This window comes from Egretta garzetta, unplaced genomic scaffold, assembly GCF_000687185.1.
Source record: "Egretta garzetta isolate BGI_Z169 unplaced genomic scaffold, ASM68718v1 scaffold400, whole genome shotgun sequence".
NCBI lineage: Eukaryota > Metazoa > Chordata > Aves > Pelecaniformes > Ardeidae > Egretta > Egretta garzetta.
Window position 1 is genome coordinate 5,451 of NW_009258371.1, and position 18,328 is coordinate 23,778.

General features: G+C 40.7%; 1 protein-coding gene across 3 annotated transcripts; it reads left to right on the top strand.

The window, feature by feature from the left end:
* The first annotated feature begins 138 nt into the window (after positions 1-138).
* Positions 139-17,663, top strand: WDR89 (WD repeat domain 89). 3 transcript variants are annotated; one of them, XM_035895075.1, is made up of 3 exons: positions 139-238; positions 1,807-1,920; positions 16,038-17,663. In XM_035895075.1, exon 3 carries the CDS (start codon positions 16,072-16,074, stop codon positions 17,239-17,241), a length of 1,170 nt encoding a protein of 389 aa, XP_035750968.1. In that variant the 5' UTR covers positions 139-238; positions 1,807-1,920; positions 16,038-16,071; the 3' UTR covers positions 17,242-17,663. The 3 variants fall into 3 exon arrangements, with proteins under 3 accessions (XP_035750968.1, XP_035750978.1, XP_009637847.1); XM_035895085.1 differs by lacking the exon at positions 1,807-1,920 and adding an exon at positions 4,375-4,496 and having other exon boundaries at positions 16,041-17,663; XM_009639552.2 differs by lacking the exon at positions 1,807-1,920 and having other exon boundaries at positions 16,041-17,663.
* The last annotated feature ends 665 nt before the right edge of the window (positions 17,664-18,328 follow it).

The window sequence follows — 18,328 nt, forward strand, 5'->3', positions numbered from 1 at the left end:
GGGGGAGGATGGGGGTTTGGGCTGGGAGAGCAGCCGCCCGGAGATGCCCCCGTGCCGGACATCTCGGTGCGTGTGGTGCCCTGGGCGGGAGGGAGGAGACAGGGGGGCTGCTGGGGGTGCGTTCCCTCACCCCTGCCTTGTCTTTTTCCATCAGGCTAAACAAGCAGCTCTTGCTTTGCGGGCAGTGATGCCGTCTGTGCTGCTGGGAAAGCGTGAATAAAAGCGCTCCGCTTACAACGTGAGTCCATCCCGTTGCTCAGTGGAGCCCGGAAGCTTAGAAAGGCTACCTGTGCTCTCAGGGCACTGCACAGGGGGCGAGGGGCTGGTGGAGGGTGGACGCCTGTCTGGTCACCCTTTCTAGCTTTGATGCCATGCCTGGTAGAGACTGAGCTTTTAAGGGCGGAAGTCAAGAGGACGGAAGCAGTCTGTTTGCAGTGGTGTCCAGCGACAGGACTAGGGGCAATGGATGCAAACTGAAACACGAGAGGTTTCAGTTGAATATGAGGAAGAACTTCTTCACTCTGAGGGTGGCAGAGCACTGGAACAGGCTGCCCAGGGAGGTTGTGGAGTCTCCTTCTCTGGAGATATTCAAAGCCCGCCTGGATGAAGTCCTGTGTAGCATGCTCTAGGTGAGCCTGCTTTAGCAGGGGGGTTGGACTAGATGATCTCCTGAGGTCCCTTCCAACCCTTACGATTCTGTGATTCTGTGTGAGCTAGGCTTGAGCCTGGCGTGTGGGCTGGGTCAGTCTATGTCTCAACTGGGGAGGCGCATCCAGTTGGAGTTGTGACTGGCCGCTTATGGGCTGTCAGGGTTAAAGTTAGGACCTGTATTGGCAGATAAAACACGTTTATCAAGAAGTTATGCTGGTAGGTACCAGCTGACCTTACCTATGTTTGATGAAGATGGGGATATTTTTTAATAATAGTAACAGTCTAAAACAAAAAAAAATATCTGGAAAAGGTGAGAGGATGAAATAAAAGGTTTGAGGTGGGTTTTTTCTTTGGTTGTTTTATTCCTCTGGGAAGAAGTGAAAAGTAACTTTTTTATGTTTTTGAAGGAAAAAAATAGAGAAACTACTGCCAAAACTGTAATAAGTTTATCCTTAAATAATGTCCCGTATAATCAACACACATTTCAAAATAGGCTATGTTGGAAAATTAACTTCTTCCTACAAGATACAGGGAGCAGAACTGTCAATGGTGTGTTACATTAAAGATTCATATTGGTTACAATTGTATAATTCCAAATTTATTTTCCATTTTTTTAATGTGTTTTGTATTTGGAAGAACACAGAAACACAAGGGCTTTTCTTAATAGGCTGGGTAAAAACTTTATTCTCAGAACTAATCTATGTCGATGCCTTTTATTTCCTAGTATTTTAAATGGGTTTGTGTGTGTGCAGAGCAGCTCTTATAATTGTTATTTTCTGTAACAGAGTAACTGAAAAGGTTTCTGTTGGTGTGTATCCCGGGAATTGCTTTCTAGGTGCTAATTTTATGTAATGCTCATCTGAAGTTTACATGATAGTTTGTGTTTGTTTAGGATTAAAGACTAGGGTAGCTATTTGCATTTCCCTCCAAACGTCTTTTTACGGGGGCTTGGCAGCCTCTGTGTACATAGGCAGCGATGTGGGGCCTGGCTGTTTCTTCTGTGTTCTCAGACCTTCTGGAAAAAATTTTCTTCCTTGTTGCCCCGTAAGAGCTCTGCTGTACATGGGATGACAAGCGATGTTCAGGTAGCTTTTTTAGTACCTTGAGTACATGATGTTTTGTTTTGATTTTTTTTTTTTTCCTTTTCTTTCACAGTCTTGAGGATGAGGATCCTTTTGCTGGGCAGCACTCGAGTCTGGTCTGTACCTGACTTTCTGGGAGGTCTGGTGTAAAACCAGACTGCTGTCCTGACGTGCTGGCAGCACTTCCCAGCTGGATTCTGCAGATTTGGCACGTTTTTACTATAACTGTACAAATAATGTCATTTCTGAGCTTTTCTGGAAAAAAATCAGAGCGGAAGGAAATCAGCACTACCATGCTGATTACCTGTGCTGATGTAAAGTTGCCCGTGTGGACTTCTAGGGTTTGGTTTTAATTAGTGGGTGAAAAGATGTCTTCTGTGTGGGTCAGCTTCTTCTGTGTGATGACAAGTCTGTTGGTGGGTTTCACACCAGGCGTAAAAAGAAGTGTTGAGACTTGTGAATCGGAGACTTGGCAAGACCAGGTTTTGGAGTTGAGTGTGTTGTGTGGCTTGCAAGCGGTTTAGGTGCAAAATGGACAGTAGAGGACATAAGAAAGGCAGGATAAGAGGGTGTTGCCTATAGCCATGTGGGGCTGGGAAGTTCAACTTCAAACATGCTTTTGTCCTCTTCAGACTTTAGCCTGACCCACTATCCACTTCTTAGCTCTTCCCCTTCTCACATACCTGCACTGTCTGTTCCTTTAACAGAAGTGTTAAATAAATGCTTGCTGGTGCATTGTCCTCTCTTTCTTCCTCCGGCCACCTCCTTTTTCTTCCCCTTTCTTTCCCTCTAAGCTGCCCTCAGACTGTTCTCTCCTTACCGCTTGCTGCTGTCGAAGCCCCGGGAAAGGACAGCTCTACTGCAGCACCTACAAACGGAGCAGAGCCGTCGCTGGTTCAGATCTGGAGGAAACATGTTTTGTTAATTTGGGGGGGCTGGTGCAGTCAGTGGGTAGAGAAGGGATGTGTTCAGTGCAGTCTGTAAAGAAGCTCAAACATTTAAATAGATATGGACGTAACTTGGTACGTGGACATGACCAACCAGAGTGTGTTGTATTAGCTTCTAAAACAAATGGGAGGGGTTGTGAAATTGTATCTAGAAAATTGTTGCTTTGATAGATAAAGCTTTAGACTGGGAGTGAAGGATGTCTGATGCTAAAATCTTGCCCTCAGATTACATTTCAGTAGTTTTATTGAATTGTTTCTGTGATGTAGTTTTGCTTTAGCTGATACTTTGATGCAAGTTTCAACAAAATATTCCAGTGAGACCGAAGCAGGAAGTAGGGGTGGGTAGGTCACTGGAAGAAGAAAGTAAGCCAGTCTTACAGCACTGAAAAAAATCATGCTCCAATTGCAGGACAAATACTGAGTAATTTCATTAGGCTGTTCTGGAGGTCCCAGCATAGAATGTGTTTTCTGGCTTGTTTCTAAGCCCTGCATGATATTCCAGCATTTTCAACAATTAGAATATTTTATAAGTAGTGGCAGGAAGTAAATATTACACGGTTGTCCATTTTAACAAGTTCACGTTAATATTTTCTATAAAACTCTTCAGTCTGCTACATTTTTATTATGTTTGATTATGTCAGGTGTTTTAAGTCCAGAAGGCCTATTGCATTATCTAGTCTGATGTCCCTTGCAAGACTAAACATCTGTACTGTGGTTTATATCCTTTACAGACTTTACATAATTCTATCTCCCCTTTTAACCTTAATCTGAAGGCACTTCTTCCAGCCTGTTAATATTCTCAGATTATTGTTATTATTTTTATTACAGTATTTGTATTGTTGAAAATGTTTTGAGGTGACCTTAATGGTTAGTTTCAGGCTAAAAGTTGGAACAGATAGAGGAATGAAAATATTTTAAAACCTCTTACTCCCTATTGTTTTGTTCTTTGAGACTTCTTGTAGATAAGACTTCACTGTGGCCTTGTAAGGGCACTTGCTATTTTTCTTTAATTTTCTTGTTTTCCAGCCAATGAAAACTTAATGAAAAATCAAAACTAAAGGGTTCTGGAAGTCCTTCTTTTAATATAGCAACTGAATTGTGTCTGTGAAAAAAACAGGTGAATTAAAACACTCATAGTTCTTGTGCTGGGTTAAACTAACTGGCTTGAAAAATCCAGCTTTAAAGTAAAATTATTTTTTTGCTGTATTGTGCTTGTGTATTGCAACGATTCAATTTGAAAATGTTGATCACCTTTCTTGCAATTTCTTTTTTTTCTTCAGCAGAATCTTCACCTTTTTTCCTTTGTGGTGGTGTTTTTTAGTTGATTAGCAACTTTTCACTTGCACCTCTCTCTGCAGCTAGCCGTAACTCCTGTGATTTTTCTTTTTTCCCATGCCTGTTATTTCAAGGTAAAACCTTGAAGAGAAGCTCAGCTTCTCACTAAAAATGAGATGTAAAAGTGCTGTACAACTGGTAAGCAGTTAAATTGGTGAAAAGCCAACCCAGTATTCAGCTAGAACTGGCAGACTGCTTGCTAGATGGAGTTACATGCTGGCAGTACCTGGAATAGGAAGCTTCAGTTATTGATCACTCATCAATAATTTGAGGATCTTTTAGTAGTAAGCATATGTGTGTGTTTGTTGCTGTGGGAAGGACTGAGAGCTCTGGAATTAAGTGTTATTATTCCTTTGTAGACCATAAGGGACAAGCAGATGGCTGTGAAAGCTAAAATTCTTGTCTAGAAGCATACAGCTCTCTTACTAGCAATCCTGACTGACTTGAGTTTTGTATATGGTTCCTGGAGGATTTTTTTGAGGTAAGTGAAGTTGATTTTAGTTACTCACTATCTGTCAATATATCTAAGGAAGTACATGACCTAGTTTTGAAAGGGGGAAAAATAGACTTAAGGAAAAATGAGTTCTCATGGTTTAATGTCTCTGATAACTATTACCATGTATGTGTATTGAATGTTCCTGCTTCAGGAATGTTCGTAAGAGCCAAATGTGAGAGTAACGGGTTGAGAGAGGAGGGTTTTTTAGTTGTTGGATTTGGTTTGTTCTGCCCTTCCCCGTGAAAATTTAGTGATGGGTGTTTCTGGACTTGACACTTGCTGTATGCTTAGAGAGCAAATACCAACGCACAGAAGTCAGTTGTTCTTGGTATGCTTCTGCGTGCGTTGCATGGGAATACGAGAGCTGCATCTTGCGTTATCATGAAGTCTGAAAGGTCTGAATTGAATTCACAAAAATAAGACTTTAAAAAAGAGTGTGTAACTTATTTTTAATGTCTTTGACAGATCAGAAAGAAAAAGCTGCAGTGTAGTTAAATTTGGGGTTTTTTTCTTCTCCAGTTTTTGGTGCCAGACAGTTCTAAGTGAAGGCTGTGATTTTTGATTAACAGCCTGATTTGGGGAACTGAGGCTTTTAAAAGGCATTAAAAAATGCTGGTACCTTAATGTCCTTTGCAGTACTTCAGGCTTATTTCTTAGGCCTTGCACTCTAAATTAAGTTTTCATTTCCTTGAATGCCGCTTTCTTAAGGAGACAATTAGCTTATTGTAACCCATTAAAATTAGTGGAGGAATATATAGATGTAATAAAAGGTGTTTAAGTGCTTTCCTTTTGAATTGCGTCGTCTAAATCTGTGATTCTGCAGCTCGAAGAGTGAGTGAGCTGCTCGTGAGCGGCGGTCATTAGTGACATCAAGTGGGCTGAGTGCGAAACAACAGCTTCTGTCCGTCGGGCACCCTTGTAACTGTGAGATTGCCTTGGTGCACGCATCAGAGCTATGCTGATGTCATTCTTTTTGTTGCACGGAGAGATGCAGGCACTGCAGGACAAAAAGTCTTCAGTTCTACGTTGCAGTGGCTGATAAACATTCTAACTGGAGAAGGAGGCATTGCATTTCCCATGCAACAGTCTTGGCAAAAAAGTGTGGCTGTTTGGAGGGGCACACTCGAGTCCTTAGACTTTTATCCCCACAATTTCAGGGGCATGGGGAGAGGAAGCCACCTTCAGCTGGAAGTTGCATTCTCTGTGGGCACATACATACCCTCCCAATACTGCTTCTGAAACTATGCAGTAAGCAAATGTTGTGCCTTGCTATTGTCTGTCTGGCAGTGTGGTATCTTCCAGAAATAAATGATGAGCCAGCTATCTCATAGTTGCTTGTTTTTCAGTCTGCCTTCCTATTTGTGTTCTTCGCTGTACAAGGGCAGTTGTGGGTGCCAGGCGGTTAAAATTACTAAAGCAGATGAAGACAGTCAAAGTTTTTGCCCCCGCTGTTCTAATTGGAAAATATTTTGCAAGATAAACTTTATAATTTCTGCTCTAAATTTTATTTATGGCCAGTTTATACTCTTAGTCTATTGTGCCAGTATTGTTCTTGAGTAGCTCCCCTCCCTCCTCAGCATTTGTTCCTTTGATGTATTTGTAGATAGCAATCATATCCCCTTTCAGTCTCTGTCTTTGCCAAGCTATACAAGGCAAAGCATCCCAGCTACTTCTTGTAAAACAAACAGTCCATTCCCTGGATCATCTAACCCATCCTCCTCCATAACTTGATTATGATTTAGTTATCTAGAGATTGGCTTCAGCAAAGAGTCCTGCTGACAACCTGCTATGACCCTGCAAAACATGGATTGACGAAAGCACTGAGAACAAACATGGCTTGAGAACAGGGTTATTAAAATGCATAAAGCTCTTGACTTTGCTTTTTATCCTTGCCTTGTTTTGCGGCAACACTGTCTGCTTAAGATGTTGGAAAGGTCTTTGTGGATCTTTGTGGAAAAAATAAATTCCCCACCCAGGTCTTAGGGGTTCGTGGGCTCTAACAAAAGCATATAGTTGTTTTTGTGATTTGCCAGCAGGGATTGTCTGTGTTGCTGCATACAGTAGGTCTCTTGATCAGAAAGTGGTAGAGTATCAATAGCTCTTTTGTCCTTCCCTTTCGCCATTCCATTTCTTATAACTGAGCCCTAAATCACTCTTGTAGTGAAAAAGCAGTTGAATGCGAACTTCCAGTTCAGTATGGTGGAAAATCACTGTGCACTTGGATAATATAAAAAGGGAAAAAATGATTTTTTTTTTTTAATCTCTGTATGGCATTGGTGAAGCTGGTCCTGGAGTGCTATGTATGATTCAAGTGTAAACACTGTCTAAAGGCTCCTGAAAACAAGGAACTGAAGAGAGTGCCTTGCATGGGTACAGTGTGCACATACTTGATGCCTCAGCATCTTTTATGGAGACTGAAAGGTAAACTCTCTTGAACAGGATGGAGTCAACACAGCTCTAAAATCCTTTATTTCAGCCTCTTTCACCCTACTGTTGTCACTTAGATGACATCCTTTTGTCTGCTAGAAAGCATTGAAAATTGAGCTTAGGGCATGATAAGGATTCAGCAGAGCCTCCAGCTGTCAGGCTGTGCACAAAGAGTATGTTTTGGAAATTGATACTCTGTGAACTGTCATGGGCATGCAAGGATCTCCAGTTTCTCCTGTTGCTTTGATACTGGAGAGGGTCTGACAAATTACCTTGATGTGGTGATGTTCTGGATTAGATAAATATTAAAAATAAATATAAAAATACTAAAAAATGGATATTGTTGGATGTGACTGGTGAAGACACGTTAGTGACCTGCATAGAGTTCTTGGGGAAGCAAATAAGGAAAATGCGGAGAAGTTGTTTCCCCTGCTTAGGCTTGACAGATGTTTGTGCTTGCACAATACATCTGGAGCTGCAAAGGATTTCTTAAGCAGTGGTGTTCGTGTAGTGTTAAAAATTGCCAAGCACAAAAATGTTGTGTTTGGAAAATACTGGTGCTACCTCTGCACGTGTAGAGGAATATCTTCTTACCAGTTCACCAGCAACTAGAGAAAATGTGAAATGTAGTAGCTGATTTAAGCTTGGGTTTTTAAGAAAAGAGTCTTGAAAACATAATAGTCTTGTATTTTGAAGCATGAGCTCTGGTAACAAAGTGTACTTAAGCTAAATTACTGTTGTGAAAGAACTTCTAAAATATTCTGGTAAATAAAACATTTTATCCCATTATAGGTATTTTGGCACCAGCGTGTGGTAGTAGGAGCTATTTTTCCTGCTGTAGCTGAGTTTCTTTATATCTTCTTGTTCCGGTTTTTACTAAATTTAGGCTGAAATTTCTCAGGCTTCCTGCGGTGTAGAAACAAATTCTTTGGAAGAATTTCAGCAAAATTTACTAATATTTGGGAAGAGTCTTCTTACTTACTTCCATTTTTTTTACATGAGGATGTCGGTACCAAGTGGCAATGTCTAATCGAAAGAAATAAATGGTGTTATTTCAGAGTCACTAAATTATTCATGCAGCTGCATAAGTAATTTTTTCCTTTCACCTTTCTCTGTAGGGTGGATCATTGGGGTTGCCCATTCATGTGATGGTTTTGTTCAGCTTAAAATGGCCCCGAAAATTATCGCTCTTGGAGTCCTTTCTTGTAATCCCAAACTTGAAAGGACATCGAAGCATGTTTCAATTGTGGAATTTGCAGGTGCATTGCGGTATTACTGTGACATTCACATTTTATCTTGTAGCATAGATGCTCAGAACAAGGCTTTTTCTTTTGAAAGGCTGCTGCTGACTATTTACTGATGTTTGTGTATAGAAGAGTTAGGCAAATACTGTCTTTGTTTCACTGATTAAGAAAGAGTGAATGTTGCAGCTTGCTGGGATTTACTTAGCTGTTCTGCCAGGATCGGGACTAGTAAGTGTTCATAGGCCAGGGTCTTGTTCAAATCCACTTGGACAAATAGCTTTATTTCTGTCCTTATCTGTGAGATGACCATCTTGGTGCATAGCTCTAATGCCAAGTCAAACAGCAAGCTGTTTGACCTTTTAACAAAAGAAAACGCTGTTAGTGAGGAGGCGTGTGAGGAATAGTTCAGAGAAAGGTATGAACCTTCTCTTAGCTGCTTATGGTTATATTGAGGAAACGTGGAGAAAATAGTACGCGCAGGAGAACGTTGTACCCTACGCGTTTGATTTCCATCAGTTGCTGGCTGTGTGTAGTTGAGTGACTGACTAGTTCTGTATCTTCTTTCCTGTGTTTGCGGTTACAAAAAGTGATGTCAATATGGTGTCTACAGTGGGAGGTGCTCACAACAGAAAGGAAATGACTTTTCTGTGGTCACTGTGGTCTGATGAGATAAGCACAAATGCAGAAGGCTGAGACTTGGATTCCCTTCAAGTTCTGCAGTGGGTTGGCTGAACAGCCGTGGTTACATTACAGACAGGCACCAGGACACAAAGGTGCCGTTGGTAACTCACACAAAGCTGGGAGTTACCTAGCATCTGCTGGAGTTGGGAGCATCGATGTTTGCATAGCGCTTGGACAGTGAAGTCTTCTGGAGCTCTTGGGTGTACACATCATCCACCTTCCATTCCTTGGGGGGGTGTTAACCAATATCCTGGGTCCCATCATAGCCTCGAGGGGGTGTTTGTTAGAGGAAGGGCGAGTGTTGCAGAACTGGCCATAACTTCCCTGGTAGATGCCTACCCTTCTTTCGGAAGATGAGCCGGATGCTTCACCCTGTATGTTGCTAGCGTATGGGGCTGGAGTACAGGTTAGGCACTGTCTGTGCCTGGGAGGAGAGGGGAGAAGGGAGGAGCAGTAGACACAAATCGCATATTTGACCCCCGCTCAGAGACTTGCTCCAGTGCAAAAGCTGAGGCCCAGTGCTAGGACAGTTCTCCTGACAGCTCTTGCCTGTTCTCTAGAATCTACCTGAGGATGCAGAGTTTGTCATTTACCTGTTTGGAGGCCGTGAGCGTGCAATTTAAGCATAGATTAGCTTTCACAGAATGTTTTTAAATACAGTATTCTTTACAAAAATAGAGGAGAATGCATAGAATTTAGAAGATAAATGTCCCGATTATGACATCTTTCTGTAATTTAACCTTTGCCTGGGAATCTTTCAGATCTGCCTTTATAAAATGGGATAGCTTCTGCTGCAGCTTCCGTCAGCTTGATCTGAGAATAGCCATGAGAGTAAAACAGAGGATCTGTTATCCTCTTACTACTTTGCAGTCTCCTTTATTGGATGACCACCTCAACACCGGGATGCAATAACATCCTCTACCTGGTGAGGTCACTACTAGGAAACCTCCCCACAAGGAAGTTCTCAGTTGGATCCAGTTGCTCATGTCAGTGTGATTTTGGTGACAGCTTACTTTGCTGCTCCTCTGTTAGTGGGTTTGTGTCACTTGCATGGAATTGGATGAAAAGAGAAGTCTGAAAAAGGAAAATTCTCAAACATTTTTGAATTAATGTTTGACACAGCTTCTTAGAATATTTAGAATCTGTTTCCCATGCTTTATGATAGGGTCGCCTAAATTGCTCTAGAGAAGGTAGTTTAGCTATCTGAGCAGCATATTTTAATAATTTTGACTTAAATTTGAAGCCAAAAATAGTAATTTGAGCATTTTTATAGATATGTATGGTGTTTTCTGGCTTATTTGGATGTTTTTAATTGTACATTGGATTGTTCTACACGTAGATTTTTATTACGATGGCTTGTCATCTGGGTCTTTTGCAGCTCTTTGCCATCTCATGGTTCATCAATTTATTTATATCCATAGGCTTTTGGTTACTCAAGTTTGAATGTTAATTCATTGCAATTTGGATCTGAAGGCATATCTAAGTTTTCTAAATCTTGCCTGCCTCCACCATATTTTCCAGTGCTGGATGCAAAATCAGAATAGGTCTTTCTAGTTGGAATGCAAAATCTTACACCAAACCCCTAATTTTTAAAGTTTTCTTTTGATAAAAATATTCAATGTCTGGCTTTTATGATTTATGCATTTAAAACTACACCTGGTCAAATCCAACAGTTGTTTTTGTGTTCTCGTTCTATGGATATCTGGTATAATACTCAAAAAGAGGGTTTGTTTCTGTATTGACATGAATACCTGCTTATGCCCCCAAAAGATGAGTACACAAAAGTTGTAGTTTCCTTTTTTTAGAAAAAAATTATTGAACCCCAAAGCACTGAGCACCTGTAACTTTTCCCCATTGTTCTCTCCTAGTTCTGACTCTTGTTTTTTCCCTCTGACCAATGCTGTTGTTTAAGGCATTTCCATGGTTCTCTGTCCCACCTGCAGCTCTTCTCTCCATTGCTGAACAGGATTGTACCCCAAGGACCATACTGGTGGGAGGGTAGGAACTGATTTCATGGAAGGCAGATAGTTTGGTAGACCTAATTTTTTTGCTCTTCCCATAGACTTTGTTGTGGCAGTGTTTTATCTTTTTCCTCCTTTCTGCTCTCCTGATGCAATATTTATCTCTCTACTGCAAATGCAAAATAACGCAGGTTTTTTTCTTGCTGTGCTTTACGTTTGGAAACTAGATGTAGCTGATTTGAAAGGATGAAATAATTCTCTTGGCAGTTTACATCTTGTCTCTGCACTTCAGCGTAGCCTCTCGCGCATCTTGTTCCCTCCCTGCTTGATAGACTAAGTGCTAGTCTCTTTGCCTTAAAACAGCTTTGTGGGAATGCTGGAAAAACGCCTTATCTCTTCTGCTTTGGTAAAATAACAAAATCAACTATAGGAGTTTGTATCCTGCAGAAATTACGCATGCCTGATGGGTGTTTTGCGCTTCCCCTCAGTGCTTGGATCATCTGGCTGATCCATCTTCTGTTGTGAAGCGGTGCCAGTGAGGAGAGGTCTCTGAAGGCGTTTTGCGTTAGTGAAGTGCAGCGTGCTAATGCGTTCTCCTCAGCCAACCTTGCGCTTGGCCTTTTTGTTTTAAAATGCAAACCACATGTAATGTGGCATGCATGAACTGCTTTCCACTGCCCAGAGCTTCAGGTTTGTTCTTAGTTTGTTCTTGAACTTTTAATAATCATGAAAATAAAGGGAGGGTCTGCTTGTATTGTTTATAGTAGGAAAGAACAGTGCAAGATTTCATCTACTGCTGTTCAAATCCCTTGCTATTTTCGGTATTTGACCTCTGCGGAGAAGATTGCCAAAACTACAGGTTGTTTTCATTTTTATTACGTGTTTTTACCCTCCTACTCATAAGTTAGTCTTACGTTACTGATTAAATCTTTGAGAAAGTTTCATTTCTCCCACATTTTCCATGGTACTTTTCAGAGAGGTAATTTTATGTTTCTATATGTTGTTGAGCTAACATTCCCTTTTGGAAATGCAAACTAAGCAATTTGGCAGCATCTTACGTACACCACTAGAAGGAGGAGGAAAATATGAATTGCTGGTTTGTTTTTTTGAAAAACTTTCTGGATTGAAGAGGACTCATGAGACCGTTGGCTTGAGTTGAGACTGCAATGTTTAGAATAGCACACAAAGAGCACAGCAGTGTATGCTGAGACAATATCAAATGTTTAGTTTGTGCAAATAGGTGCTTACCTTTAATTTCTCAGTCATTGGAGAGGCCTGCTTTCAGCACCCCTCGCTGTTTGCTTCTAGTCTTGCTCTGCGGTTGTTTCCACACTCCACCAGTGAGAAATACATAACAAAGGCATCTGAAAATCCCGTCCCGCCTCTTTGGCATCCCTTCTACTTCATGCCTTCTATTCTAAAAGCCAAGCTTATTTCTTTTTTAAAGGAGCCTCGTAGGATGCCCTGGAGGTCAAAATATTTTAGGTTATTTCAGAGGACTGTATTTATTCTGAGTTCCCAAGATGTCATGAGTTTGGAGTGTCCTTCAAGGAGCTTATTGTTTCTGGGAGTTGTGATGTCGAGGAGATGTGCAGGGGCTGCATATAACGGTGAAGTTAATTCATAGAAAAGATCAGGTGAAGGTACTTCCAGAGGACGAGACACAGTAACACAGATGTTTTGGGGTTAATTTGTAAAAGGTGGCTGGACCTTGTTCAGGGGGTGCAGATGTGAATGCAGATGAGCGATGCAGCTGTTACACACGAGGAATGGTGATCACTGAGGATGGGATTGGAGTTCTCTTTCAAACACAAGTGCCTAGCCATAGCCAGACAACTCCAGCCAGATACTCATGTCTCATCTAAGTGGTGGTGTTTTGCTGGCACCTTAACATCACCTGGATTTTGTCTCTGTTGAGACTGCAGATCCAGACTGTGGGCCACTGTGAGTTGGAATAAGTGAAGAACCTGAATTTCATTAACCACCTCACGTTCTGAGCGAAGGAGTTACCTTGGGGAAGGAAGAGTTTTTGGCCAGCATGCTCTGCAATTTCTTCTGAGACTGGAGCAGCTCAGGAGCAAGCTGTCTGTGCCCTACAGTCTTTGTGGCAGTTTGTCACATCAGCGTGAGCAGTTTTCCTTATTGATCATCACAACTGGCTGTTGGGCTATATTGAAAGTATGTCGAGTTTCAAAGGTACTGACTTTGCCAAAGGATTCTGCGTGGCAGAAACAAAACAGATAGCTGTGTTGTTGAAGTTAAGGAGTGCTAAACTAAAAGTGCTTGACTTCTGTGGTGCAGAGCACCATGTGCTTTGTAGGTGGCTGCGGTCCAATGCTTAGTTATCTTCTATTGTGTTTGGAAGACCATTGTTTCCTATTTGTCTCATAAATTTAACACAGATCCTATTCCTGCCATTTAAACTTCCCCATCAAAATACAACAGTGACTTCCCCTTCTGAAAAGGAAGGGCTGGCAGCTACACCCTGAAGTTTGAGCATGAATTGTTTATATAACCTTCAATCACAATTTCATAATAGTCTGAAGACTTTCTTACTAGGGCAGACATTTAAAGCATTTTTAGCAAAAACACGGCTGCCATCAAATGCAATTTTAAGGCTTCTTAGTTGTTGCAGTGGAAATAGATTTGAAAACTGTACCCTCCAGCTTCTTGATGATATAAATTGGACATCTATATGGAAACATGAACAGCATTTTCTGGTATTTCAGAATAGCTGCACCTGTGTCATTTGGGGGTAAAAGCTTAAGAGCTATCTTGGGCTAATTTTATTTCCCAGAAAATATTATTAAATCTGAATGAACATGCTTTTGCAGACTCTGGCTTTTTACAACTTCTGGGTATTTGTAGAGTTCCCTCACTGTCCCCAGCAGTAAAAGCTCTGTCATCAATGTTGTAGAAACTGCTCATTGAATAATATTCTGTATCAAAGTCAGTAATATTTAAACAATTGCAGCTTGCTTTCCAAATGGATGACATTTGTCAGGAACATGTCTGTGTGAATTTACTTGGCCTTTTGAATATAAAGAGTCTGAATAGTTAGAGCTTGAAATTGAGGTCAGTCTGGAAAACTACATTTTTCTTTCAAAAAGTTTACAAAGAGAACCCAATTTTTTTGTAACCATAGCACTACAGGATAGCTGGTTTATGAAAACTCCTTTCTTTGCCTGCAAGCATGTGTTTTTGAAAGGACATTTCAATAGAAGCTTCCATTGTAATTCTTCAGTAAATTGGATTAAGTAAAAGTTGTCATTAATAATTTTAAAATATTTTATTTCTTAAATCTAAATCATTAATTTGTGTGGAAGTTTAATAGTTCTGTGTTTGAGCAGTGTAGCAAGCAGTGTTTGAGAGCTGTCTGCTTTATGTAGTAGCTCTAGTAAAAGCTTGTTCCTTGTGAGGACAGATCCAGAAAAGTAAGGAGCAAGCTCTGCGGGTAGGGTTGTACGCAGGGTAATGCCAGAAAACATGTTGAACAACTTGTCTTCAGAAAGGAGTTTCCACAGGATGTCTGTGTTTTATGGCAAAAATTACTTGTAGATGTGCTCTGAAAGGTTACTTTGATGTAGAAGATTAACCTGGGGACCTCATTGTCAGGATATTACTGAGGCAAATAGCTTAGTGAGATTATTTGTGACTTGGGAATTAAGCTTTTATGAGTGTGCCTACTTAAGCTGTTTTTTAAGAATTTGCTCGTTTGTCACATAGCGTCATGAATATTTTTGTGTAGCAAATAGGAGGAGGGAAAGCAAACCCCTGAAACTACAAACAACACCAAGAAGAAAAAAAAAAAGCAGAATGCAGTTTTGTCATAGCAACTTTTCCTTTGTTACTAGTCTCTTATGGACCGTTAAAACAATTACCCTAAAAAAAGTAATACATGGAAACTTGCTTGTTCCATCCCTAAAAATCCAGCCTGAAGAATTTGCAGAAAAATTTATGATAGGGAAGCTGGGAAGGCATGAGAATATTTTCTTGCATTCTGGGTCTGCCTGGTTTTTACTCCATTTCTGTTTGGATTTTTCCCAAAAGGGTCCTTTCATGTATGTGGTAAGTAGGATTCCGTCCTGGCCTAGTCCTTAAGGAAATAAGGAGATTTTTGAGTACTGCTTTACCTGAAATATCTGTACCAGTGAGAAGTCACTGGAGTGTTGACTTCCTAGAACCTGCTGTGATTCCCTCAATGTTTGGTTTTTTTAAACACAGAAGAGTAGTCTAACTGAACCTGAAGAACAGAAATCATTCATGTGGATGGTTATGCTTACTTATGTACCCCACCGACATCTTTTAAGAATGGTTGTAGTTTGTGAACTCACTAAAATCATGTATTGTTTATGATGGCAAATATCTCTCTTAATTTTGGTCTTACTTGGTAAAATTTGAATTTGTGTACGTTGCTGAAATAATTTGGGTTTCTAGGGGAGTTCAGTAGTGCTGGAGAAGAATTGCCTCTGAAGGGAAGATTTTTTATCAGTTGCCGTAAGAGCCAGCATTATGTGGTTTTGTATGAGGCTCAAAAACCATTTAGATTCTTAGGAGAATTGATGAAAAAAACAAAGGTGCTTCATTCCAATTGCACTGATGTCACGTAGCCTGTTTAGGTGGTCCGTGGTATGCTGACAGGTGTTTATGTGCATCATTGGGCATCTAAATACTTGTAAAATTTATCTCATTTGGCCATTTCAGGCTGTAGTTCTATGTAATTTTGGTCTTGTTCTCTGTGTGTTCCCTTTGTGCATCCCTCAGCAGAGAAGTTCATGTAAGAAGTGTATTGCAGTTGAACTGATGCACCTGTTTGTGGGCTGTGCCTCCTAGCAACTTTTTAAAACAAAAATGATTTCTTCTCGTGTAGTGGTGGTGACTTCATTTTCTTTGTTTATGGAGAACATCACTTTACTATTTACTTTATAAAAATAATAAAGCAAATTTAGCTAAGTGACTTTCACAGGATTCACAGACAGACTATTTAATCTTTTAAGGGGATTATATGATGTAGTGCTTACAGTCACAGGAGACTGAACTCCTTAACTCAGGGAGCCCTTTCTAGTTCTCCGTTTCTGTAAATGAAGTTGTAGTGGGTAGGACATCAGGATAATTGAATTTTGACTTCATGTGTCATTTCTGTGCAACGTACTTTTTTGTACATATTTTTTAAGAATGTTGCAATTAAAATTCACCTTGTATTTTATTTATTACAGGTTTCTGACAACGTTAGGAACAGCATTTGAGATGACTGCAGTGGAGAAGATTGAGGAGCAGCTTGCTAGTCTGCACATAGCAAAACGTTCTATGCTAAGCGAGGAACCTGCTTACTTACTGGATATAGACATTTCCAAATCTGCTCAACCTGAAAGCAGTCGCTTTGTGGCAGTTTCGTGTTCCAATAAGTCAATTAGGGTATATAACAGGGAAACATTAAACTTCCTGCGGGAGTACAGTAGCTGTCCTGGGATACTTAATGGAGTCAGATTTGCACACACATGTGACAGCATAGTGTTTTCAGCATGCAGTGATGGTACAGTAAAATGTTGGGATATTCGTTTAGCAACTCAAAAAGCTGTCCAGATATTTAGGGGCTATCCTTCTAATGTTTTCATCAGTTTTGATATCAACTGCAGTGATCTCATAATTTGTGCTGGAACAGAAAAGGTTGGAAAGGACACATTTCTGGTGTTCTGGGATGCAAGAGGCATTACAAACTGTGCCAGTGCAGCTAAAGAACCCTTGGGAGTCTATTCTGAAAGTCACAATGATGATATCACTAAAATTTGTTTTCATCCTATTGAACCCAATTTGGTAGTTTCTGGATCAACTGATGGGTTGGTTAATGTGTTTGACATTAACAAGGATAACGAAGATGATGCTTTGGTATCGACTTGCAATTCAGATTCATCAATAAGTTTTATTGGCTGGTCTGGAAAAGATTATAAACAGGTCTACTGCATGACACACGATGAGGGATTTTGTTGGTGGGACATTGCTCAGTTAGATACTGAAGAACCAATAACACTACTGCATGTTCTGGATGTCAGAGATGCAGTCTGTGTTGGAAACAACAGCTTACATTACCTGGTAGGAGGCTTGTACCACGAAAAGGCGGACAAACTCTTTCTTGTTGGGGGAACGTCCACAGGAACCATTCACCTAATCAGCTGTGACACCGATGGACTGCACCTGGTGGGTACCCTTTGCGGAGGACACGCTGCCACTGTTCGCTCCTTCTGCTGGAACGTGGCAGAGGAGTCTCTGCTGACGGGTGGGGAGGATGCTCAGCTGTTGCTGTGGAAACCCGGAGCTACGGAAAGGTCCCCCGCAAAGAAGGCGTCTCTGAAGATCGCTTCTTCCGTGCAGAAGAGGGTAAGAGTTCACAGCAGCCCCTTCAAAAGCAGGAAAAAGTAAAATTGGGAAAGTGGGAAAACTCTGCTGTGTTAAGTTCTCCTGGTGGTTAATCTCTTGGGTGATCCTTGGCTGTGCTTTATTTGGAGGTAGCCTGTGGAAAGAACTACGATGCCTGAATTCTGCCTGGGAATATATTTCAGTCATCAGAAGGATGCCTTTTTTGTTTTGTTTTGTTTTTTAAGTTGCTAATATTAATCAGCAAAGAGTAAATGTTTGCTCTCGAGTTCTTGAACAATAGATCTTAAATCATATTATATAAAAATGTTTCTGTGGTTGTTTAACGTCTCAGCCAACTTTTTAATGTGTAATATAGGCCTGTGGCTTGCATAATTTGTTACCTTCCCACTGAAATTCCCTGGCATGTTTTAAAAGCTTTTGTATTTCATGCTGCATTTTGCTTTCTTTACAGAGAACTTAATGAAATTGCTCAATATATTAAAAGATTTTATGTCACATCTTAATGCCTGGGGGAATTACTTCTTGATGAAATAGAAAATAAGTACTGTTGTGCACTGTCGTATCCCTGGTTTATAACAAGCTCATAAAGAAGCAGTTGATAGGGCCATATTTTTCGTAGCAGAGATATGAATGTATTCAGCCAAACGGGCACATATGATTCCAAGCAGCTAATTTTTAAGGGTATGAGAACCGTTAAACTGGCATTATTTAGGGCATATTTTCGGCATGAAAATACCCAGGAGTCTTGCAAGCAGCTTCATTCTCTCCTGGTAAGCCCATCTCAGGAGGGTGCACCTGGAAGACTGGGGAGACCTTCAGCGCATTAAAGAAATTGATAGCTGTAATTACCCCAGTGGTGCTTAAAATCCCAAATCCTGCATTTGAAATAAGCTAGTATCACATGCTAAGTGGGAATGTTAAAACCCAAAAACGAACGCTGCCGCCTGAGACGGCAGTTATGGAGTGACGTACCAATATGAGGAGACTTCAACAAAACCTGTTAGAGGTTAGTGTGTGTCCTTTAAGAAATGTTTCTCTCTGCAGAGAGGTTTTATGCTTAGACATCTCCCTAGGACAGCTTTGTTTTAGTATTCCATCAAATACGTATTAAGTGGTGCAAAAATTGCCC